Source organism: Rhinichthys klamathensis, unplaced genomic scaffold, assembly GCF_029890125.1.
Source record: "Rhinichthys klamathensis goyatoka isolate OS25496 unplaced genomic scaffold, OSU_Roscu_1.1 h1tg000401l_1, whole genome shotgun sequence".
In the NCBI taxonomy this organism is placed as follows: domain Eukaryota; kingdom Metazoa; phylum Chordata; class Actinopteri; order Cypriniformes; family Leuciscidae; genus Rhinichthys; species Rhinichthys klamathensis.
In genome coordinates, this window is record NW_026606902.1 from 284,418 (window position 1) to 311,018 (window position 26,601).

Genomic DNA, 26,601 nt, shown 5'->3' on the forward strand with positions numbered 1-26,601 from the left:
ACATTTCCTGCAAAATCTGAAAGTTTTGGCTTTAGCACGGACACATTGCCCGATCTCCTCACCATCACAGATTGTGGGCTCTTATCTGGGCCGGTTATCTTTCCAGCCTCTAATATACAATTGAGCATTGTAATTGTCTAAAGTACTGATACTTTAAGAACAAGTCATGCATGCTAAATAAAATAATGCTTACTAAAATAAGGTCTTTCTTTAGGTGTTGGTAGTGATAGCTCAAGTCACTATGGAATGATCTGCCCACCCTCATCCGGAATGCAGAATCCCTGACAGCATTCAAAAGACAACTGAAAACTCATCTCTTTCGTGAGCACTTAACATAAAAAAAAAAATTCTTTCCTTTTCCTTTAAATCCTCGCTTATCTGGCTTATGCTACTCCGAGCAACGTCTGAACTTTGTATTTTGAGCACTTCTTGCGTTGTTTTTGCCTCTTCACGATGACTCGCTTGGTTTAGTCCTCAGTTGTAAGTCGCTTTGGATAAAAGCGTCTGCTAAATGACTAAATGTAAAAATGTGAATGTACTGTCAGGACCCATGCACTGCCTGACTGACAAAACAAGCATTCAAAACATTCACAAACACTTCGTGCATGCTATTTGTCGATAACTAGTGCCTTGCTGCAGTGTGGTTCGTTGACTACATAAAAAGAAAATGTCATTTTATTGGTTGTCAATAATGTCACGCATGATTGCTTAATGACATGCGGTGGACACAAACAAATGTTTTTGTCCTGCCCGGTGTGTGTGCTAGCAGTCGTGCTTGAAGTGGCCAGATTGTTGTACATGAGCTTGATGAGCATTGATACCTTCTGCCTGTCTCCCATTGAAAAAGAACTGCAAATTTGTGATTTAAGTCGAGTCTAACACGACCTTAAAAAGTTGGCCCCGTGTACATCTGAGAGTGAAGGATAAAAACACAAAAAAATCCTAAGGGTAGTTGGTTGAGTTCATTGATTTGATATTCTCTAGTGTAGTTCTTTTGTTGTTGTCAGGCTCCTCTGAAGCAGAGCTGAGTGTAATGCCAGCCTGTAAAGAGCGTTCTTATTGGACTGTTAAAAGAAAACACAAAAAGTAGTGATGTGTGCATGTTTGTCTTGTTTCAGCAAAAATAGTCTTTCTCTTCTCATCATTCTCCGCTGTGGTTTCAGTGATGGTTTTTTTTTTTTTTTTTTTTACTTTCATCTCTTAAGTCTCTCTCTCTCTCTATGATTCAGGGAAATCTTGACTCATGTTATTGTGCTTCAGATGAAAAGGTGCTGTTTATTTCTCCCCATGTTTTGCAATCGTTTTATTTTGTTATGTGCACTGGCTTTACTCTGTTGATGTTGCCTCACTGCATGAGCTTAGAGACCAGAGGTTATGCAAGATTGTACTGGGGTTAGTGTAAAGAGGTCAGAGGCCTATTCAGTGCATTTTCAAAATGGTGCTTGACCCTATGTTATTATTTATTTATTTGTATTATTTGTGTGGACTAAATTACGGTTTAATGGGAACAAATCAAGTGAATTTTTGAATGGTCTGTGACAAATGGCTTGCTAAATTCTTGCACACACACACACATACAAACAGTTAGAGGAAGTTTTGGATTGAACTGATGTTCTTGGTTAACTTCCTGTCAGATTTTGTTTCTCGGTTTTGTTTTCTCACTTCCATGTCACCATGTGCTGTGGAGAGACGATAACTATCAGTAGGGGTGTAACAATATATCGTGCCACAATATATCGCAATACAAAAATGCAACAATATGTATCGTGGATAGTGACAATATGTATCGTGGATAGTCCCCCCAAAATAAAAATTACTGTGTGAGAAAAAAATTCAAGTTTTCAGAGTTTTAGTGCAAGTACTACATTAAACTACTATATATAAAATGTTGATTATAATGTATAATAATGCAATGGGGTAATATTTGTGGGTCCTGATAATGCCAAATGTCTGATGTTACCAGTAAAAAGTGGCCGACATTATTTTAAATGTGTTGTTAACCTTTTACCATATGTCTTGGAGTATCGCAATAATATTGTATCGTGAGTTCAGTGTCGTGATATGTATCGAATCGTGACATGAGGGTACCGTTACACCCCTAACTATCAGACAAAGGTTACTTGATGTTTTTCACACTGTCATTACACCTTACTTTTTTTTACTTCTTTTAAAAAAAAAAATGTTTAATTGACTGTATTAGCAGTGAAAAATGGATTGGAAATTGTGAGGAAAATAATCTGTAAATGACTCAAACCAAATTAGCTCATCTTATTTGGAATCTTAGAAGCAAAGTCAATGGCAGAGGTGGAAAGTAACGAATTACATTTACTCGCGTTACGTAATTGAGTAGTTTTTTTGTGTACTTCTACTTTAAGTAGTTTTTAAAATCTGTACTTTTACTTTTACTTAAGTAAGTTTTGTTTGAAGTATTGTACTTCGCTACATTTGAAATCATATCCGTTACTGAGTAAAAAATAATAATACAAGGGAGAAAAAAAAAAATCACACTCCGGAAACTACTGCATTGGCTGAGGGCCGGGAGAACAAACGCGCAAGAAAGGTGACGCAGACCCAGCTGAGGCTGAATGCGCCCCCGAATTCTTATGAAGCGAATTATGGCAAGTATGCAAATACTTTGTAGAAAAAACGAGTGGTTGTCCTCGAGGATAGATATCCAATTTGCAAAAAATGTGGACGCAAAGTGGCTGCAAAAGGAGGATACATAGGACACCATCCTCCTGCAGATAAAGGTATGTCCCGATGATTATAACTTAAGGCCGAATGACTTACGTGATGCAGAGGGAATCCCGGAATCCAGTCATGAAAATGGAATTATTCACATAACGCAGATGTCACGTAAAACACGCAAAATAATGGATGGATGAATACATGGAAAGTAGAAATGTGCAATAAATCCAATCGCGACATGGTCTGTGAATATTTAAGCACAAAAATACTGCTATGTAAATATATAACCTATTTGTTCTGCTGAGCTGCGCCGCTTTGTCTACTAACGTTACATACTCAAGTACGCGTGACGTTCATGGTGTTTTCAGCGTCTCACAAACAATTTGAGGACATGAATACATGAACATTTTCAGAGCTGCTCTGAGAGAACGCCTTATGAGCATTTTCATAATTTTATTTGAGAAAAACCATTGTCAAATACACTTTGAAACGGGTCTTCACTACAACCTGTCAAAATAAAAGTTCGATTTTACTAAGGAGAAATTCTGGGCATAGAATAGAACGAACTTCTCAAAATAATGATAACAACAATAATACATTTTATTTAAACATTATTTAAAGGAATATATATTTTTTTGTCCATGGTTTAATTTAGTAAATCTGTTTTTGCAGCGCTTCCCCAAAAAATAAAAGGACACAAAGTTTAAATTTACATTTGATTACCACCATTTTTGATAATATATTTGGATTAAATCATAAAAAGAAACATTAATTTTCTGAATAAAATACATTTCATAGGACTATATTATTCTTAAACAATTTAATAAATTATTAATGTTAAAAATAAGTTGTTAATCTAATTCATTATCAATTATTGAATTTAATTGATTAGACATGTTTTATTGAAATTTTAATAAACAAAACAAACAAATGGTTTCAAGTTTGTTATAGTAAAAGCATTTGTTCAACAAAAAAAACCCCGTTTTCATTAATTTAACTGTCATTTTAACTAATGAAAATAATAATAATAACCATAATTTAATAATACTGTTTATTTATTTAAAGGTGCTATATGTAACTTTTCTTCTAAAATGAATCCTTTTTTTATTGCCTGTGTGTGAAGGGGTTGTAATCACACATTACAATGATCCACTTGTCGGGTTCTGCTATTACCTCTGAAGGCCAGTATTCCTATTTCTATGTGAAGTCTCTGGGTCGGATTTTCTGCGAAAGCCATCGAATGTGACGTGCATGCGCTCCCGAGCCTCTCTCCTTTATATGCAGTCTATGCGACGGCACTGCAGTTGACGACATGGAGTCTGATAACACCAACAAACGACCTGCCTCCAGCACAACACACACTCCAACACAAACTCCACAAAAATATAAAAAACAAAACAAAACAAAAATGATCTGCTGAAGCTCGTCAGGCCAAACGTGAATCGGATCGACTTAGGACGAAAACACGGATCAACATCGGCAGAGCGTTTGAATTATGGAGAGACCTCCGCTATTTTTATTGCGATAAATTACAAGTTTTCAGATATGCTGAAATAATGTTAAACTATAATGAAATAGCAAGGTAAACTACAACATACATGAGACATGAAATGAATACAAAAGACTGTTCCAGGATAACAAAAAGTAGGTGCTTTAGGATGTAACTTTTATTTTATGTACTAGATCTACTGTCTAACGTCACTCATCCCACTACTATCATATTGTTTATAATACACATTTCCAGACACGTTCAGTACAGTAATGCTACTTCCTACGATCTTACTGTTACACTGAAATTGTTCAGTCTAGTTCACTAACCGTTTTCGTTATCACATTCATCTATGTTGACATTGCTGCCTGATTGTGAAAGATACACGAATAGTTAGTGAAATGCCTTATGCTAGATAACACCACATGTAACGTTATCATGGTACGAGCATGGAGCATTATTGTAACGTTGCAGTGGGAGTTTACATGAGTTTCCAGCATGTTGTGTGATGCTTTCTCCGGTGTGTTGAAAGTCTCAGTGTGGCCGGTACCATGAGTGCTCGCTCTTGTGTTCGAGCAGGCGCAAGAGCATGAGTGCTCTTGTAAAAATTGGTTGCAATCTGAAACATCACCGATAGAGGCAGCTAAAAAATACATATAGCACCTTTAATAATTGATTAATACTGTAAACCGTGATATTTTCGGAGACGTTATCATACTGTGAAAATCTCATACCATTAATACAACGCTACACGGGGGATTCCCACCCCCGCTGTTAAAAAAGTAACTCAGTAACTTTTACTCTGAGTAAATTTTAAATGAGCTACTTTTTACTTTTACTTGAGTAGATTTTTAGACCGGTACTTTTACTTGTACTTAAGTAAAATTTCATTGAAGTAGTAGTACTTTTACTTGAGTAGAATATTTTATTACTCTTTCCACCTCTGGTCAATGGGATGCATTTGTGCATTTAGCTAAAACACGGTGTGAACGCTATTTACTGACAGATAGTGCCTAAAACATGAATGAAAAATGTTTGTTAAACTGTTGTCCTAAATTGTAACCAGTTTATTTCTGTGTGTTTTCCAGATGTAGGAGAGCAGAAGGCCGTTATGCTGTGGACAGAGCTGCAATCATCAGTCACTGGAACTGGCTACAGGCCCAAGTCTCAGACCTGGAGTACCGTATACGTCAACAGACCGACATTTACAGACAAATACGCTCCAGCAAGGTGTGCACAGATACACAAAACATGTACATTATCACATGCTTTTTTAAAATTTTGAATCATGGAAGTTCACTTCATGCTGTTTATCCCAGAATCACTAGTGTAGTTTAAGTTTTAACCCAGCGGAGGTGCCGTCTCCGCTGGTAACTTGGCAGCGCAGGTTGTCTCTCGGGTTCCCGTGGTGAATTGTACTCTTGTGGGATCGTTGTTTCATGTTTCTTCAGCTCACTGTTTTTTTTTTTTTTTTTAAAGCGCTTCTCCAGCTTGTTGTCCCTGTGTGATTCAAATATAATTTGGAGAATATCATCAAGTCTTTATCTGACATGTGAAGTGATTGATGCATTTAAAAATCATTCTGACTGGATGTGAAACTTCTGAAATGTATAGAAAAATTAAATAGAAAACAGTTCTTTCAAACTGGACTAATATTTTTCAAATTGCTGTTTTAGATCAAATGAATGTGATTGGCCAATGCAGATTTCAAAAAGTTGTTTATTTGAATTAAAGGAAGTGCGTGACATTAACAGTACCATCAGATTGCCAATCTTTTGTGAGTTACTACAGATAAACATTTGATCTGCTGTGTGCTTTTAGACTTAGCAAATCTAAAAGAAAAAGATTTGAGGATTTAGACAGAGGAGGAAAAGCAATGTCTCCCAGCTTTGGTCTATAATTTGTGTGTGGTTGTTTGTTTTCTAGGGCTCTGTTGTACTTGGGGTGAGCTCAGTGTGTGAGTCAGCACCAGAGGACAGCAGTGACTCAAGGACAGAGAACATTACCTGCCCTGTCGCACGGGTAAGGCCAGGAGACACAGACACATGACCATATTAAATAAACTACCAACAGAGCCAGTCTAGTCCTGAACTTAGTTTAAACTATAATTCAAGACCAATGTATTTATTTACTGTTATTGTTAGATTACAGGTAATCATTTATCAATCCATAAAACAGTCCAAGACCCATTAGTGTGTTTATTCTCATACAAACAGATAAGATGCCCATGACACGGGCCTACGCACAGCCTAGGAGAATGCTGGGATTGTTGAGCTAGAGGATTGAGAATAGGGGCTGCAAACACTCGATCTCTTTGTCTGTTGTATGCAAAGCGCTGCTGACCTTTTCATTCAATCAGAGTAGTGAAGAAATGCAGCAAGATACCATTCAACTCATCCAGACCAACTCAGGGGGGAAATTGGTGGGATGTCCTTTCCAACATCACATTTGTTTTTGTTATTTTGTCTTTTTAGGAGCATGATACTGTTGGAGTGGAAGTGTCTGTATCATCCAATGGCATCGTCACAGAAACTGGCTTGAAGAAAAGCTGTGGACCTGTGAGACAGGTCAATGGTGTTATCAACAGGTATGATATTATTTAAAGGTGCATTCATTATTTTATTTTTCTCTACATTAAAAAGTTTACTACAAAAAGAATTTTACTGTCATGTTCATTCATGCTTATTTCCTCTCTTCATCCAGCTTACGACCCGGTTCCCCTGTCACCTCAAGCCCAGACGAGCAGAGCTGCTCTGAGTCTCAGCAGAAGTTGGAGCTGGGCCCTCTGGCTTCCTCTGTGCATGACAACACATGTGTGTCGTCCCGCACGCGGCCACTGCTCTCATGCAGGAAACGCAGGGTCCTCCGGCCCGGTTCGCTCACCAGTCTCAATCGTAAGGTAAGGAGATATGTGCATCTTCTCAAGATCCAGTGGCTGGTGTAGTTTTGAGCAAAAAGGGCTGTTCACACTTGAGTCTGATATGAATACTTGACACATAACTAATATAGTTTCACTAAGAATATTCACTAAGGATGTACATTTGACTTATTTTAACCCACTTTAGTCTGAATAAAAACAGACAGATCTTTGCAGTAAGATGTGTCAGATTCTTAGTGAAGAAGGTCACTTGGTGTGAATGGGCCTTGAAAGCTGTAGTGAGAGATGTGTGAGACAGAACAAACCAGCTCTTTCAGTGTCACCTGTGGATGTGTTTTACTGAAGATGCACTGAGCTCCTTAAGGTCCCTGCGGGCTTCTTGCAAAGGTTACAGATTAAATGGAGGTGACACAGAAACTGCAGTGTTACAGAGATCACAGTGCTGCTCCAGAACTGACTCTACTGTCGTTTATTGTGTTTTAAGTTACTATGAATAGTATATTTATTGTTTAAATATATAGGATCAGGATTTTGGTTCAGTGGTTTTTCTATGTGAAGTAGAAGCCAAGTGGATGTAGTTTGAAAACTAGTTTGGCTGGTTAGGATAGAAACTCGGATTTATATAGAAACCAGAACTTTTATCATTGATCGCCTCACACCTGGTTATGACATGGTGTTAACAGTCCCTGTCCAACAGGCAGCTGTCCTCTGAAAGATGGGACAATATCTGCCCTATTCACACTTGCATTTTGCTGCATTCATAAGACAGCTTCAAAGTCTTAGCACTGCTTTTATAGATCTGTTTGCTTTCTGAACAGCCTTTAAAACTCGATTCCTCCCATAACACAGGCCCACTGTGAGCGAGAACGCGCAGGCATGTGCTAAAACAATAAGCGCAACCCCAGTCGATCTCAGCTCCATTACAAATAACAGCGCTTGGATGTCATTCAGAGACTGCGCTCTTGAAATGTTATGAGAAATGCTGCCAGTGTCATCAATGTACTAACAGCCAAATTCACTCACACTGCCAGTTATAAACTACCTGCTAACTGATGTAGTCCAATCCTAACGTTACAACAAGCACTCTAGATAAACGCTACCCCAGTTAGAGGCAGACACGCAGTGGCTTTTAAAATTTTACACCATTATGTTTGAACACTGACAAAGACCGAAACATACTGTTTAGCTTAATCTCATTGTAAGTAAAGTAGGTTCAACATATAAAAACTTGATGTTGAAATGTTTAAAATGGATCGTGAAATACTAATTTGCATTTCATTACAACCAAGAAAGAAGATCAGTTCTGTAATTCCATGTGTTTTCTGTGATTGCAGACATTATTGTCCCTGTACAAACTGTCCTGCTCTAATGTGAAGCACTCTTGTTTGAATAGGCTCGGAAAAACCGGGCACAGTTGCCAATAGCAACCCTTTCTACCCAGTGCTGTGCTCTGGGTTAATGACACGAACACATGAGTGCTAGAGAACCTGCCACATGCAAAACTGTGTGAGCGGCTCAGGATCCATGTGTGGTCATCTGCTGCAGAGATTTGTATGAGAGCATCAGGTTGACTCCTGTAAATGGAAACAAAGGGAAAGGCTGATCCCTGGCAGAACTAAATTTTGGTCGCTGATGCTCCTGAGATTTTATTAACAAAAGCAAGATCACAGTGGAAGTCACTTGAAAGACTGGATTTAAGATGAATAAAAAGCATAATTGATGACAGTCTATAGATGCTTTGATATAAAGGCTCTTTCTGCAAAACTCATGAAATTCACATTTGATCCTATCAAGGTTGGAGCTGGGATTACTGCCAGACACACAAAAAAGTGTAGTGTCCACTAGTGTTGTCACGATACCAAAATTATTGTTTCGATACCGATACCAAGTCAAGAATTGCGATTTCGATACTTTTTCGATACTTTTCCTGAAAAGGGAGAAACACTCAAATATCATTGCTGTGCTTTATTTTAAAACTGGGACAACATTCCAATCATAACACACTAATAAATGAACATATGAACAGCAGATAGGCTATATTAACCATTTGAACAAAATATGAAAAATATAAAAAATTAATTAGAGCAGCATTATCTCAGTTATCATAAGAAACATAAGATTTTATCAATATCAATGCCACTGACGATTCTGCTTATCGATCCGATTCTTTAACGATTCTCTTATCGATTCATGATAGCACTGTGTGGAAAAAAGTAGTCATATGCTTTTTCGGGGGGAAAAAACAAGTGTTTTTATTTGTTTTATGTAATTTATGTAATAAATGAACTCTTATTACAAAGTGTTAACGATTAGTTATACACCGATTCAGACAGATCAGTTGTTTTAACCATTCATTAAAACGAATCGGTTCAAATGAGTCATTAGTTCGCGAATTGGACGTGTCATTATCGGACGTGTGCGCGTTGTGTGATTATCCAGGCGGTTAGGACATCCCACTGTCATCACAGAAAACATTTCATGACTGGATAGTTTTTTTCGTTTATTTAAAGTGTGGTTTATGTCAGCTGAATGTGCGGAACGATTCAGAGAAGATAAGGCAACGTATTTTACCACAATTTACACCCAGCGGTAATTCAAAAAAAAAAAACTCCGAATGCTCCACATGAAACTTTAGTCTCCCGACCTTACCATCGTGTCGAATTATTTTGATTAATATGTGCGAGGGAGAGAGAGAGAGAGAGCAAGACAGCGCTTAGTTTTGAGACGGTGAAGCCTTGTTTATACTTTCGCCTGGCTCCGCAGAGAGAGAGAGAGTGCGCGCGCGCGACCGGGGCTCGCTCGCTCTCTCTCTCTCTCTCTCTGCTCGTTCAGTTCACGCGCCCTGTCACACGCGCATGAGGAGAAAAACACAGACGTCCATAGGGAGGCACTGGAAGCGTGCAACACACACCAACATGCAATACTCTCTTACAAATCTGGAACGCGGTCATTCTTAGAAGTATCGATACTAATAAATTTAGGTATCGTGAAGTTTTTAATTTCCGAGTATCGCGATACTTTTGAAGTATCGGTGCACCTTGCAACACTAGTGTCCACGGATCCTTAATGTCTTAAATCTACCAGTTTAGCAAAACAGACAACAAACAGTTTAGTCTTGCCTTATTCGTTGATGTCCTAAATCTGTTCCCAAAACTGATCATCATTTTCATCCCTCAAAGGTCATTTTACATTAATTGCAAAGTTTTAGTGTAGGTAAACATTTCTGTCAGTTAGTAATTGTTAAAGGTTTAGTTCACCCCAAAATTAAAAAATTCTTGTCATCAAGCCTAAATTCAATGTCTTCAGAAAATGTGGACGAAACTACTCAATTCATATGGATTAGTTTTACGATCTCTTTATGAACTTTTTGAAGTGTCAAAGTGGTAGTTGCGTAGCTGTGAATGAAGCGTACTGAACTGGCTCAGATTTTATAAAAAAAAATCTTCATTTGTGTTCGAAAGATTAATAAAAGTCTTACAGGTTTGTAACAACACAAGGGTGAGTAAATGATGACAGAATTTAAATGTTTTGGTGAACTTTCCGTTTAATACATAAATTACACTACCGTTCAAAAGTTTGCTGCAGGTCAAATTTTTAAAAATATTTTTTAAATCTCTAACTGTTACGTACACACCGCCGCCGGCTTGAGCTGCAAAGAAGCTCTGGCCGTCCTGTTAAGGACGCTTGTCAAAAAGTACGGGGATGCTTCTTGGCGCTTTGGCCGCTCTGACGTAGCAGCATTCTATGTTCGATCATGGGAGAAGAGAAGTGTCACAACATGAAATGTAAACCGAAAAAACAAGCAATACATTGACACTAGAAACCTTTTATAATGACAGCATTTTTATAACCGTTTTGGGCACATTTGTTCGGGGAAAACAAGAATAATTAGCTATTATTATTATTATTTGCATTTAGTGAAATTGGTTAAATCGGTGTTATCGTGAGCAAATTAATTGCATTCCCGCTTAAAACGAGCGTTCGTAAATATTTCCAATGCCTCGTTCTTTTGTAACTGGTCCCTATATGCAAACAACGTCATATCATAAATGATAGGAAACCCAGCAACGGCGATGATTAGCTTCTCTTCCATTTTCTCGGAACTAATGTTTTGGTAGGAACGAAAGTTTACATCGTATGTTTCTCAGGAATCAGCCAGCGCGAAGGACATCTATATTCCGATTGGTTGCTGGCTGTTTGCAGCCGCTTGCCGCTGAACCGCGTCATAGCTCATTACCATAAAGTTGAGCTACTTTCAACTTTCTGGTTGACGCTCTGGTCGCTCAAAACGCGACGCCGGTGGATTTGACGCTCCCTGCAGCCGAGAGAAGCCAGCTTCCATTGAAAATTAATGACTTCTGGTAACCTTGGAAGCTCAAGTCGGTGGCGGTGTGTACGTACAGTTATACTTACCAAGGCTTAATTTATTTGTTCAAAATTACAGTAAATAAAGTAATATTGTGAAATAATATTTGTTTAATATATTTTACAATTCAATTTATTCCTTTGAGGTCAACGCTTACCGTATTTTCCGCACTATAAGGCGCACTTAAAAGCCTTTAATTTTCTCAAAAAACTACAGTGCGCCTTATAATCCGGAGCGCCTTATATATGGATGGTGAACACACGTTCACCAAGACGGGGAGACAGCGCCGGGCGACTTACGCCACTATCTGCCAATGGATCGTGGATGCCTGGGCTGATATATCAGTCTCAACTGTGATCCGAGCTTTCACGAAGGCAGGAATAATCTCTTTATTCAGCCGGCTCACATACCCGTATTTACTTCCTGTTTTCGGCCGAAGTCCACAGTAGTTGATTGTCGAGTTCGCGCGCGCGTGTGTTCAACATCTGATTCGGATGAACTATCCATTTGAGCTGATATTCTCAGAACACCGTCATCGGCTGACAGCTGACAGTCTGAGTCTCCACTGTTGCTTAGTTACCAATGACCGCGCGCACGCACTCGACAATCGCCTACTGTGGACTTCGACCGAAAACAGGAAGAAAATACGGGTATGTGAGCTGGCTGAATAAACATCATTTTTATTCATATCTTTCACATTTACTGCAGTCAGATTCACCGTGTTCACTCACATGGCTGTGCACTTGTAATGACACATTAGGGTTGTTAAGAGGCTAAAAGCAGGTTTAAAACTTGTCCCGTTTAAGTCAACAGTTGTGCAAATTTTTAAAAGAGGATAACACTGTGTTTTTGTCGTTGTTATCTGTACTGACAGCACAAATTTACAAAAAATGAGCTCAATGTTAAAATTGACCGGAGTTTTCCTTTAACGTTTGAACAACGTTACCATGGGAGTGAACGGAGTTGTCAGAAAGCTTAATAAAGTTTGACTTTATCTGACTGTTTTGTTGACATTTGTTGACATCTAGTGGATGCATAACGCAAGCCCAATCAAACGTTTGACTGCAGTATCTTATGCGCCTTATAATCCGGTGCGCCCTATATATGAAAAATGTTCTAAAATAGGTCATTCATTGAAGGTGCGCCCTATAATCCGGTGCGCCGTATAGTGCGGAAAATACGGTAAATTTCACCATTACATGATCCTTCAGAAATCATGCTAATAGGATGATTTGGAGCCCAATAAACATTTATTATTATTATCAATGTTAAAAGCAGTTGTGCTGCTTAATATATTTGTGAAAATCGTGATACATTTTGTCTGGATTCTTTGGCCCATCGAAAATTTCAAATGGAAAACATTTGTAATATTATTAATGTCTTTACTGTAACAGTTGGTCAATTTAATACATCCTTGCTGAATAAAATTATAAAAATTTTAACCATAGTATACATTAAGAATTAATTTATAGTTCTATGATATAATTTACTGAATTCTGAATATCATATATGAATTCAAGGCTAATATGTTGGGGGGGGGTTTTCAGTTGGGTTTTGTTTGCTTTTTATGGACTGGTCGCCATAATTACTTTTCATACACACACACTAACTTTTCTCCTTGTTGTTCTCTGTCACACTCAGAGGTCAGTGGCTCCTCGCTGTGGCTGTGAGCTGAACACTCAGTGTGTGATGTGCAGTGGATGTGCTCTCCCTCCTGCAGACACCCAGCATCAGCTCCCCCTACTGGACAGACTGGCACAGTTCGACCCCTGCATTCACCCCATCCTCTCCTTTCCAGATGGTGAGGACGCGTACCCTGGCTCTTTATGTTTCTTTCATTCTTTCCAAAATGCAAACATGTACGTAGACACGGACAAAAACAGTGACGGCATCGCACATGACTAGCGCAGCTCTATCTATCCTCCACCTATTGTTTCCCAGTTTGCCTCAAGGATGAATTTTAATACGTTTTTTTTTTTTACTGCATAACAATTAGGTGCTAATTTAAGTGTTAATTATTCTGGACACTTCTTAAAATAACCTGCAGGCTGCTCTGGGTTTGGAGCAGGTCATTAGTGCTGAGATCTCAGAACTGTTTTTGCTTTTCATGTCTGCGAATTCAGTAACATTTTGATTTGAAGAGCTGATCTTAGATCAGCAATCCTTCCCTGTGCTGGTCAGATTAGCTGATCATGCATTCATCTGCCTGACCTTAGCGGTGATAACCATTTTAAAGAGCAGTGCAACCTGACTCTGGTTAACTGAGCCAGTAGCGGCTAGCTTTATCCGACTAACTGAGACAGACGTATTTTCCCTCATTAATACGAGCCTGCTGTCCTCTAATCTGCCGTCTATTGTGCAAATGAATAATGGGCGTAGAAGAGGCAGGTGACACCACTGGTGAAACCCGAGTAGATGGAGGGAAATAGGAAGAGGAACCAAAGTATGATGCATTCTAGAATCGAGCTCTGATTCCTGCTTTTGGAGAATTACTCGCATGAGTGCTACACTTTGTGTCATTGATGTTTACAGACTATTAGGTCAGTCACTATTCACATTATTACAGTAGCCAAAGGATGAAAAGCTATGACAAATAGTTAGCAACTCCGTGTTTTGGGTTTGATTTCTATGGAATGCACATAATTGTCATTTGTCTCTCATATTAATTTTAATATATATCTTTTTCTATTTAACTTTTCTTTATATCTTTATTTTTTATCATTTAAAAAAAATAATTTATTTCATTTTTAGAAATCATTTTTATGTGAAGCAATTTGAATTACCACTGTTTAAGAAATGTTCTATATAAATAAACTTGCCTAATTATAAAACGTATTCCTTAAAGGGATACTCCACCCAAAAATGAAAATTCTGTCATCATTTCCTCACCCTCAAGTTGTTGCAAACCTGTATGAGTTTCTTTCTTCTGATGAACACAAAGGAAGATATTTTGAAGAACGATTGGAACTTTGGCACCATTGACTTCCATAGTATTTTTTTTTTTTTCTACTATGGAAGTCAATGGTGCCAAACAACTGTTCATTTTTGGGTGGAGTATCCCTTTAAATGCATTGAAAATCTGGAAAATCCATTTGAATGTGTGATGGATAAATGCAAATATATATGTACGTGTAACACAATCGGCACAAGTTTGTGTCTGACTCATAGCCTTTCCTGATACCAATCCACCCTCTTTTTCCCATAATTTCAATTTCTGGCCCATCTATAAAATTGGCATCAATGTTTAAAAAAAGAAGAAAAGAAAGTCAGCATGAATCTGTCACAACCCATTTTACTTACACAATCTGATGTATTTAAAGTAAAACAGGATATTCAACAAGAAAAATGTTGCGAGAATTGAAAATTAGAAGGCTTGAGGTCGGCCAGGACTTTCAGGGGTGTAGAAAGTTATTACATTAAGGTCTAAGATTGAGGTCTCTGACAATGCAAAACCAAAATCAGTGCAAAAATTATGAACTTTTTTTTTTTTTTCACAGATGTGATGATGAATCTCCATATGCAGCGTGTGCTGAAGGGACACTGGCAGAATCGTCCTCTGGAGAAGATCAAGCCCATCAAGAAGATCTCGCTCAAGCACAAGTTGTGTTTGGGTAGCCGCATCTCAGACCCTTCCTCCAAAGACAAGCACAGGCTCGCCAACTCTCTGCTCTCCTCCACAGTCCGTAAGTGTGAAGAAAATAAAAGACACTGAAATATCTTATTTATTAGCCTTAAAGGGCATTTTCTGCACTTTCATGGACATGAAAATACAAAGGATATATAGGAAATGCAGGTGGCTGCACATGAACAAGGCTCTAGGCGCCTAGGCCACTGCTCTGACGGTCTACTAAATTATGAGAGAAAATTCCCTGCATCCTCAGTGTCTGAAATGTCAAGAGCCGAGTTTTCTCCAATGGAGGCAAATTCTTACACCTTTAGGAGAGTCTAAATTTGGTCTAAATGTGACCGCCCCTATGGGCAGTTAAAGTGACCTGTGAGTGTCTGGTCATCATTAGCTGCTCTCTGCAGTGACTTAGCAGTTATGTCTGGCATCATACAAGTCCAGCCACGGTTGCTTACACACACACACCCCATGTTATGGGTATGAATTATTGAAGATTTAGTGATCTGTAGCGTATAGTTGAATGAGTCACATGTTATATAAAGAAATTACTATTAATGGTTATTGTGTATTATTTAATGCAATTTATTGTTTGAGATTTTGACATGACAATTAATTATTTACATTAGTTACGTAAAATAAAGATGACTAGGGGTGTAACGGTTCACAAAATTCACGGTTCGATACGATACACTTGTCACTAGGGTTGGGTACCGAAACTTGGTGCCAATAGGGGAACGGGTTCCGACGTAAACGGTAGTAACCAGACCGAATAAGAACGACAATTTCGGTGCCTGACTTAATTAGGCACACACACACGCACAGTCTCTTCTGTCTCGCAAGCGCGCTCTTGCTCGCAAGGTTTGGCTGCATTTCACGTGTAAAATTACGCGTCAGAACGCCCTCTGGGTGTGCCGATAGTCTGAATCCCATATAGAATCAAGCCAATACATTGGCTAATGGCGCGGGCGCCGCCTCGACGCACTTACGTCGTCATATGTTGGCGCGCGCGCGCCATCTGCTCCTCAGATTTCTCTGCCGAAAAAGGAAGCTGGTTGGCAGCGCGAGGAGCTTGGCAGCGTCTCGTTCCCTATTGAGAGAACATAGGTTACACCAGTAACCAGAGATGTTCTCTTTCATAGGTTCACTCAACGCTGCGTAGCTAAGAAGCAGTGGATTTGTAGGCTGCTGTATCACGTGCCGTTTGAACTGACGCCCTACAGCGATCTGTCACATTTCAAAGAGCCAAAACGTTATTTATTGTGTGAATCTCGTAAAAATATTGACAGAATCTGACAGCTGTGGATTTGTTCCATATCAAAAGTAACCTTCTCTGTTTTGTCTGTCGGTGTCCTCTTTGTCCCCGATTTTTCTCTGCGTGAGAAAATGGATGTGTGGCGTGAGCGTGTGAAAAGGGTCAATTGCGTGAGTCTCACGGTCAATGCGTGAGAGTTGGCAGCTCTGCTAGTAATCTCTATTAATCTCCAGTATTATTACATTGTTTGATACAATATTGTTTTATTTGATATTATGTAAATGTGTAAAATGTAATGTAAAAATTTGTATTTTATATTGGTTTTATTATTACCATATGTTACTTGTATTTATATTGTTTAAAGATTTAAGTTAATATTGTGTCCAGTTTGGCCCTGTAAATAAAAGGGTATTATTTTTTGATAAAGTGTGTGCGGTTTCGTTTTTTTAAGTACCGTTTCAAGAACCGTTTAAGCACCGGAACAGTTTAAAAAATACCGAGTAGGTACTGGTATCGGATAAAACCCAACCGATACCCAACCCTACTTGTCACGGTTCGGTACGTTTTCGATACAGCAAAAAGAAAGAAATGCCAGAGAAATTTCCCTGATTTAATTTTTTTAATTATATGTTTTATTAAAACTAACATCATAAAGTATGATATTTTTTTACTTTGAGCAATGATGGGGCTATACTTGACTTTTTTCTTAGGAGCATACAAAAAAACAAAACAGCTCATTGGACAAAATTAAATGTAATATTGTAGTAGTTATAAAACACAGGTTTATTTTAGTTCAGATTAACATTTGAGGGCAGTAATTGTATTCATAATGTCAAAATAAAACCGACGTAATGTTACTTGAAAGCATTATAGCCTATGATTCCTGTCAAACTTCCATGGTTACAGTTAGTAGTGTTACTACAGTAAATCCATGGTGAATGTTGCTGATCTGTGGACACGGATTAGTTCATTCATGGCACAATGTTTTTTCCTGGTTTCCATGTCAGCGCTGTTTGATCCGTTAATAACGGAGAAATGTGAATGTTTCTCACTAGATCTCGCAGCGATATTATTACTTCAGTGGCGAATTCAATTTTTTTCTTTACTGGATTTCGGTGTGTAGTAACAGTGCTGCTTGATTAAGATCGGCTCGCGCTGCATTGGTCCAAACTGATAAACGGTCCGTCAACCACACAATACCGAGTAGCTCAGTTTTGTTCCGCTTACATTACATTTGCCATTTGATGTTGGGCAATGTTGTGGCCACACCAGCATCTCTTACATTATGAGCGCACTTGCCACGCGCGACTCGCCTACATTTGAAATAACGAAATTTTGGTCGGCAGGAAAAATGGTCCAACGAACCGTTCGGTTTAAAAATGCATACCGAAAACCGAACCGAAAGCCTCGTACCGAATGGTTCAATACGAATACGTGTATCGGTACACCCCTAAAGATGACATATACTGACAAAGAAAGGATAACATTAAAGATTAGAAATAAGAGATAAAAAAAAATAAGTTAACAGTACAGATTAAATGAGAAGTTAAAAGTAGAAAAAGCAAATCAACAACAAAAAAGATATAAGCAAAGACAAAATATGCAGAGTAACTGAAAAGGGAATGTTAAACAGATAACCGTATAATGGGGTGGGAAATAAATATGTAAATAATAGTGCTGAACAAAAACAGTGTATCTCATACATAAATTATGTAAAATAACCCGAAAATACAGATAAAGATTAAAAAGTTATAAAAACAAATGTAATGTGTATATATGTATGTATGTGTGTGTATATATATATATATATATATATATATATATATATATATATATAAATGAGAATTATAAAAAAAATATTAATTTGACAAGTAATAAAATGTACCCCTTATTTCATTCTCTTCCTTTCATACTTGACTGTATTTTTCTCTAATTTTCTCTTCCTGTTTGCTTTCTCTCAGGTTTGTCGCATCATAAGGTCCGCTCAGAGAAGGTGTCCCGGCAGCAGTTAGACATCCCGATGAGTGCCAGTAAACTTGACTCTCGCCAGCATTTCCGGCAGAGCAGTTCTTTTGACAGGAGCCACAGCCGCAAGAGACCTCGTGAGCCCTCGCTGGACCGCACAGAAAGTACGTTCTTCATTACATTTTCCCTCTCATTCATTTTATTTTATTCATGGCAGTCTTGTTTGCTTTCGTCTCTCTCTTAATCAACATTGAGTTCAGTCCTTTAACACACTTTGATTTTCTATAGATGCTAATAAGTTATATATGGATATGGGGAGTCCATGCCCATCTCTGTCCGCTTTCAACACACCCACCAACAGCCCCTTGATGAGACAGCCATCGATCTCCGAGACCTCCACACCCCTCCACCTCAACAGCAGCGCCTCTGTAAGATGCTCTTGAAAGCTTTCCATCTCTGATTGTATGAACACATGAGAACCAAGTTACTTATGCCTGTGTGTGACTCTTACAGACTATTCGAAGACGGAGAGGAGAGAGCCCTTTTGACATCAATAACATCGTCATCCCCATGTCTGTGGCCGCCACCACCCGAGTGGAGAAACTACAGTATAAAGAGATCCTTACCCCAAGGTCAGAGACACAAACTGAGTTTCCAGACCTGTTTATTAGCCACATGAATCTTCAAAGATTTAATTGCTGATTATTTTACCTTTTGCTTTTTAATTGTAGTTGGCGAGAAGTGGACGTTTTTGCAAAACCAATAGCTGAAGAGGACGATGCAATGGAGGTACGGCCTTGCTGTTGGTCACCCAGCAGTTATTTTAGGCTGTCAAGACTGTAAGCCGCCTACCTAGAAGTTTAGTGTATTATAGGTTTGTTTCACTAAGTATGCAGGGTTCGAATGTGACGATAATGCCTCAGAATGCTTTCTTGACAGGCAGCTCAATAGGTTTTGAACTAAAATGGTTGCAATGTAACAACAAATGTGCAACACTAATTTAAAATCTAGACAGTCAGGAAAAATTGTGTGTCCATATGCAGTTTCGACATATATATTTTTTTAACTAAAGTAATAGAGAACCGAATAATGTTGTTAAGGAAATGAAGTACTTAGGTCTTCTATTTGACAACAAAAAAACTTTCATTCCTCATTTGAACTCACTAAAAACCAAGTGTCTTAAAGCTATGAATATTAGGGGTGGGAATCTCTAGGCACCTCACGATTCGATTCGATTACGATTCAGAGGGCTCCGATTCGATGCTAAAGCGATTATCTGAATCTTTTTTTGTGTGTGTGAGACTATAAATACTTTGCTTTAAAAGTAAAAAGTAATGACCCATAAAGAATTACCGTACAATATATTTTATTAACATTGCAAAGAACCAACAGGAAAATAAATGTGTGCCTGAACTAGCAGCATACTTGTAGTAAATTAATAATATATCAACGACCGGTAGCCTACAGCCGAGTGTTTTTCTTCCTCTGGGTGGAAACGTGTCATATGGCTTCATCATGTTTCCGAAATATTTCAGTTTTATTCTACAAAGCTTACAAATAGTGTGGCTCTTGTCCAGCTCCTTTCCCCCTTCAACTTCATAGAAGCCAAAATATTTCCACACGTCAGCTTTTAACGCGGAGGGTGTTTGGATTTCGCACTCAGCCATCGCGTCTCTGTTATGTGCACGCCACAGACGGTCCGGCCACTGCACTTCCGCACTTCAGAGCTCCGTCTTTTGCGCTCTGTCAGTATTACGTTATTATAAATATAAATTTAATTTTTTTTTTGAAAATCGATTTTTGACATTTGTGAATCGATTCAGAATCGTCCGCATTGCGATGCATCTAAGAATCGATTTTTTCCCCCCACCCCTAATGAATATAGTGAAAGTATTGGCAAAAACAAAATGGGGAGCAGATCACATTGTTCTTTTGAGACTCTACAGAACATTAATCTGTTCCCGTCTGGACTATGGAAGCATAATATATGACTCCGAGTCAAGCATCTGCTTAAATGATTTTCTGGCAGTGCATCATCAGGGCTTACGACTTGCCTTGGGAGCATTTAGAACTTCGCCAGTGCAAAGTTTGTATATTGAAGCCAATGAACCTTCACTTCAAAATAGAAGATTAAAGCTCTCACTCGAATATGCTGTTAAGATAAAGGCAAATAAAACCAATCCAGCCTATTCTACGGTCTTCAACCCACAATTTACTCACTTGTATGAGAGCAAACCTAAAAGCATCAGATCCTTCGGTATTCGTATTAAACCACATTTGGAGAACTTAAATATAAATTTGAACATTTTAAACCAAATACAATTTAGTTCTATATCTCCCTGGAAGTTAAAGAAGCCTAATATCAATTTGGATTTGGCTCATCAGAGGAAAGGAGTGACTCATCCAAATGTATATAGACAGCAATATTTGGACATAAGAAACCAATTCCCTTTTCACGTACCTATATTCACAGATGGTTCGAATGTAGAAACCATTCCAAATATTCCAAAACAGTGCTCAAATTTCTCTGCTGAAGCACGTGCTTTACTTTTTCGCTTTGGAACATATTGAAAATACACAACAAAAGGATTCTATAATTTTTACAGACTCTAAATCTTGCCTAAAAGGAATGGACACTTTAAAAATTGATCATCCTTTGCTGGACTGTATCTTAACCAAAGTGGATTATCTACTAAATCAGTTCTTCAGTATTATCTTTTGCTGGGTCCCAGGCCGTGTTGGACTTTCAGGAAATGAACGAGCTGATGCAGCTGCTAAGGAAGCTCTTAATCAGGAAGTTAATGATATTAGATATTATCTAATATCCTTCAGATATTAGACCGATTATTAATCGATACATATTAAATAAGTGTCAAGAAGAGTGGAATATGTGCAAGAATAATAAGCTATATGAAATTCATCCGGAAATTACAAACAGACTTTTTATCACTCTTAAAACTAGACTTGATCAAGTGCTCTTCTCCAGATGTCGTATAGGTCATACAAGTTTGACCCATGCTTTTTTGCTTAAAGGTGAAGACACAACTATATGCATGTTTTGTAAGATTCCCCTAACAGTTAAACATATTTTATTAGATTGCCCTGGACTTAATACAAGTAGAATGCTTTTTTTTATGAAGTTACCTCACTTAAGGACTTATTTAGTAAGATTATGCCTGAAAAGGTTTTTTATCACAAGTTAATTTAAAGGTGCCCTAGAATGTGTTGAAATAATATTTAAATTTTGCCTCTGATATCTACATAGAGGGTATTTGGCTTATTTAAGGCCATTTAAAATATGGCATTTAATATATGTCCAGATATGGTTTTACAGGTCCATTTTCAACTCTAGAAATTGGCCCTAGAATGAAATGGTCTGTTTTTACCTTATTTGGAAGGGTCATGAATAGTAATGAGTTGTTCTGCTCTGATTGGCTGTTTCACTGCAGGCTCAGTGAAACAAATGGACTAACGTTAGATGCCTTGTCAAATAAATATCGCTTCAACTTATGTGGTGGAGAATGTGACGTTAGCTAGAAGGATCGAGTGAGCTAACACTATCTGTGAGCAACTAAACTAATGTAGTTAGCCCCTGACGTGTTGTTGATGAAATAGACGAAGGTAAAATTATTTGACAAAAGCGAATTTACATATGTATCTACAGTATTGTTTTGTAGATTTATATGACAACACAGGCAAGAAATATTAACCTCAGCGTAAATACTTTGTCATACTATTTAGTTATGTATGTTCGTTACTTGGAGTTTGCTATTTGTTACTGTACTAGGATCTTGCGCTGGATCTAGATAACACAGTGTAAATTATCGTTAATAAAATCACTACTTCTCGCTTGCGGGAATATAGTTGGAATTGCCCCCTTCTTCAGTATGAGACGCTGAGAGAAGTCTGCTTGATATTGTCCCAGGTTAGAAAATAAGTCCGTGGTGTCTTTTCTGTGGGAAGGGTATGAAAAGTCCTCACATCCCCTGCACATCCTGGAACATAACATTTGTTTCCATGATCTGCCATTTTCCCTATGATCCTTGCTTGTTTCTTCACCTGCAGAACTTCCGATGATTCGGCTGCGCAGTTTCGCCTGGCATTGAACAAGGGCTGGCATATGCACATTTTTGGAGGCGTACATACTAATGATCCCGACTGTTGCGTCATAGTCGGTGTTATGTGGAGATTCGCCTATTTTTCAGGGGTGTTTTTCAAAAACGAAATTTAAATGAGGAGGAGAAAACAATGGTGTTTGAGACTCACTGTATGTCATGTCCATGTACTGAACTCTTGTTATTTAACTATGCCAAGATAAATTCAATTTCAAATTCTTGGGCACCTTTAAAAAATCTTATATCATATGACTTGCTGTTTTTGTTTGTTTGGTTTTTATTTTATGATATTTGTAGTTTTGGAATTCATTTTTTGCCATGAAAATAGCCTTGGATGCTGACATGGCACTAAATAAAACAATCTGAATCTAACTAAAGTACGTGTGTGTTGTGACCGGAAGGGGAAACTGCCACACAATGTCTGATTACTGATTAAAAAATAACTCATTCGTTCCGAGTCAGACCTGAGCAAAATTCAGATTCAAAATGTTTTGTTGTAATACATTTTTTAATGGTAAAATAAACATTTAAATATTTGCATTCAATGAACTGAAGTGCTTCTGAACAACCTTCTTTATTAAGCAAATCAAAATTTGTCATTTAGCTCATAAAATGTTTCATTTGAGGACCACCTTTAATTTTTTTATAGCCTGAAGCCCTAAATACTATGTTGCCTGGTGTATGTATTCAATAATCTTCTCTCATTCTCTCAGGTTGAGGATCTCTCTGACGTAACATTCTCTGAGCTTCATCTTCCGTATCAGGATCAGGAGCGCTCTCGCTGGAGTTGGACCGCCAGCAACGTCGCAATGAGAAGAGGCAGCAGGTGAGGGAACACCACTTGCACTGCTTTGCTCAGCCCTTTTAAGGGATAAGTGCGATTTTTCTCCTGGTTAACAACTTTGCCGCTGTCTACATGTGGCTGATCGTTGAGTTTTGCACTTCATGATGGCAGATGAGGTGCAAAAAAGAGAACCGACAGTTTTAAATGCGAGAGATAATAAATGCAGTGAATTATGACACCAGGCTGTTCACTTACATCAACATGTTATAATGAGAAGTCATTGAAGCAATAAGCATTACACTGATTTCACCACTGCCGCACTGTTAGTTACATGATAATCAGCGCCAGTCTTTTTCTCCACAGGTCGTACAAGTCTGTGGACGGACGGACAACCCCCTTGCTGTGCGGCACCAACCCCTCCACGCCGCAGCCCTCATCTCCAGACACGGCGCCTTTCCACCTGCTGCACGAGTACAGCTCAGTGGCGTCTCCCTCCAGCCCCGTCAGCCCGGAGATGCTGATGCTGTCCGGCCTGTACACGCCTGGCTCCAGAGACTCCCACCGGATGCTGTCCAATGAGGACACGCGCTGCTCCACCCCAGATACCTGCGAGGAAATGGTAGGCCCCCATGGTTATTAAAATAATCAGTTATTAAATATGTAAATTTAGTTTTATTTAATAAAAAAAAAAAAACGAATGTACATCGACACTATACCACCTCAGTATTAAATTAAAAATAAAAATAGTTATCATGGCTACATGAATGTTTCTGATTCAATGGCTAATGCTAAATTTTAACAATCTCGCAATGTTTTTTTAAAGTTATAGAAATTTTATTGTTTGTTTGTTTTTTTCAAATATGAATGCAAAAAATATATATTTGTCATAGTTTCCATTCACCACTATTGAGGTTTACCCAACTATGACAACTTACACTTCTGAGAACCCCTGAAATGTGAAAAGGGTCCATTGTTGAATTTGGCTAGTGCTCCAATATAACCTAGAGGCTTTATTGTACGTTCAATTTCACACATGCTCAGTTGTACACCACTGTAAGTCAGTTACAAAAAAAGGTCCCTTTTTTTTTTTTTTTACCTTTTTGTGCAGTTGTCTTCAATTGTGTGCGCGGATTTTTACTTAGTCTGTCTCTGTTTGTCCCTACGGGCTCCCCAACCGGTACAGCCATGGGAACTCCGGACCTTTCCGCTGGACGTGGACCCGCAACAGGAGTGCGAAATCCACCTCAGTCCGGCTGGCGAGAGGCCCTGTAGGACTGTTCGACGTGTGTCCGGCAGCAGGACTTCCAAGTCGGAGTCCGACGCAGGGCCTTCGTCACCTCTGGGCGACGACTGCGCCAAGCAGCAACAAACCAACCCACCCAAACCTACTCACCGATGAAGCCTAGACTCTGCCCACCCACCAGCTTTCAGGAACTCCTGAAACAGCAGCAACGTAGACGGAAAGAAAACCAACAAAACGAATGAAAGTCCCTGTTGTTTGATATTCAAACATCAGTAAATTCTTTCACAGTTTTTAGTGAATTGTATGGCGATATATATATATATATAGACCTGTTTTAATTCAGTCTTTCTTTTGGGTCACTGGAGGACAAAAATGTTTAGGAAGATAAATACAATTAAAAGAAAAAGAGATTAGCTTAAGTGCTAAACCAAAATAAGCAGCTCCGAAACGTATCGTATATCGCAGAAGAGCACTTCCCCCTTAGCATGCTGTCGTACTGAGGGGCTCAGCTTGCGTTGTGTGTGGTTCTCTTCCAGAAGTTTTCCAAAATCCCACCTAAAATTACTTGTTCGGCCTTGCAGTTTATACTGGAGTGATAAAACGCAAAAATAAAGCCAATAATAATGATTGCAAGGCGCCAATGCTTGTCTATGTTCTCTCTGTGAAAGCACTTCATTTTAAAATCTTTCCACGTTCCCTTTTTTATTTTGAACAGACTTTTTCATATTTAATTCCTGGGAATTGCACAAATCCCAATTTCTGGTTTCATTTTTGTCCCGTGTTCTCTTGTATACCATGGTCCGTATGTGCCCCATTTCTGTCAAAGGGACGGAGATAGCAGGTGCCTTCATCGCAGCCAGGAAATGAAACTGCCATGTTGCTCTCATGCGCTTTTTAAACACCACCAAGTCTGATTAGAGCACTTAATTGGTCTCTCTTGCATGACACTATTTCCAGGAACCCTACAATCAGCACCCAAATAAACGTGCGCAGCCCGCTGATATTGGAGACTCGATTGCACTCGCTGCTTTCAGCATCGGGGAATGGCCCTTCTCGTGTGGGCTTGCGTTAGTGTGAGTTTTAAAGCACTTGGCGGTACTATGCATGACCAGGTTAGTCCAAAGAACATGGAGTCACTCCAATATAAACTGAAATTTCCTGCCTTGTTTCCCTTTTAACATGGTTCCTCCTTTTATGTCCCAACCCCGTGGAAAAGAGCTCTTCCATTGATTGGTCAGGTCTGAACTCTGTCTTCGTTTCATACAACAATCTGCAATACTTAAGCCATCATCAAATCCCGTAACTTTGATTTATGATGAGTTATAGCATTAGCTGGAGTACTTGACAAGAGAGGATTTGGCAAAATTTCATTCGTTGGCTCCTCGGTTGTTGTCGGTCACAGCCCCGTTGTTTTTGTTTTTTTCATTGTGTAACGAGGAACGATTTCTGTTAGTTCCCCGTCAGCGAGTCACTGCTTGCAGCTCCTTCCTGTTATTTTAACTAATACGAATGTAATAAAGTCTAATAGCGGACACCAGTTACTTACAAATTTTATAAGTAGCTTCTATGTATCTGTTGTCACACGAATCTAGCTATTGTAGCCATTTGTTCTTGTTTAAGGGATGTCATGTAAACCAGAAATCCTTAATATATTCCTTTATCTCACTGGAGCATAACAGCATTCATAGTGTCAGAGAAATCTCTTCTTTTGAGGTTGTGTGGCAAATTGTAAGGGGACCATCAACGACTGTCCCATTTCCTGCTGAGAAACCCGCCGCCCCTTTCATTCTTAATATCATTAATTATGGTTTAATGTCTCTCTCTGTGGGGGTCTGTGTACTTATCAGGCAAATGTACCATAAGATTTGACTAGCTTTCAAAAGCCAATATTGTATCGTGTGAGTTATTTTCATACTTTGAATTTCCAATGTGGTGAATGAGGGTTGGGTGAGTCTGGTATTATATCCTTTAGCATGTAATAGTTTGTACAAAACAACAACAACAAAAAAAGTTTATTTTGTACATACCTTGTTTGATTCTTTACTGTGTTTGATGTTCAGGCTGTAGCTGTCCTGATTGTCTAGGGAGAAGACACATGATGAGAATATTTAACACTTTCTTTATGCAGAGGCAACAAGAAAAAAAAGAAGTTTATGGATAATTGGCCGATCGGACAGACAGGCAACGTTTGTGCTT

General features: G+C 38.6%; 1 protein-coding gene across 2 annotated transcripts in view; it reads left to right on the forward strand.

Moving 5' to 3' along the window:
* Positions 1–23,835, forward strand: part of kansl1b (KAT8 regulatory NSL complex subunit 1b) — a 97,893-nt gene extending 74,058 nt beyond the window's left edge. For both annotated transcript variants that reach the window (XM_056234694.1, XM_056234693.1), the window contains exons 3-14: positions 5,266–5,407; positions 6,104–6,199; positions 6,652–6,764; positions 6,881–7,076; positions 13,063–13,222; positions 14,919–15,104; positions 18,260–18,427; positions 18,552–18,691; positions 18,777–18,895; positions 18,995–19,052; positions 23,092–23,204; positions 23,526–23,835. In XM_056234694.1, the coding sequence (XP_056090669.1) occupies positions 5,266–5,407; positions 6,104–6,199; positions 6,652–6,764; positions 6,881–7,076; positions 13,063–13,222; positions 14,919–15,104; positions 18,260–18,427; positions 18,552–18,691; positions 18,777–18,895; positions 18,995–19,052; positions 23,092–23,204; positions 23,526–23,802 (1,768 nt within the window). In that variant the 3' untranslated portion in view covers positions 23,803–23,835. The remainder of the gene's footprint in view (positions 1–5,265; positions 5,408–6,103; positions 6,200–6,651; positions 6,765–6,880; positions 7,077–13,062; positions 13,223–14,918; positions 15,105–18,259; positions 18,428–18,551; positions 18,692–18,776; positions 18,896–18,994; positions 19,053–23,091; positions 23,205–23,525) is intronic.
* Positions 23,836–26,601: the final 2,766 nt, after the last annotated feature.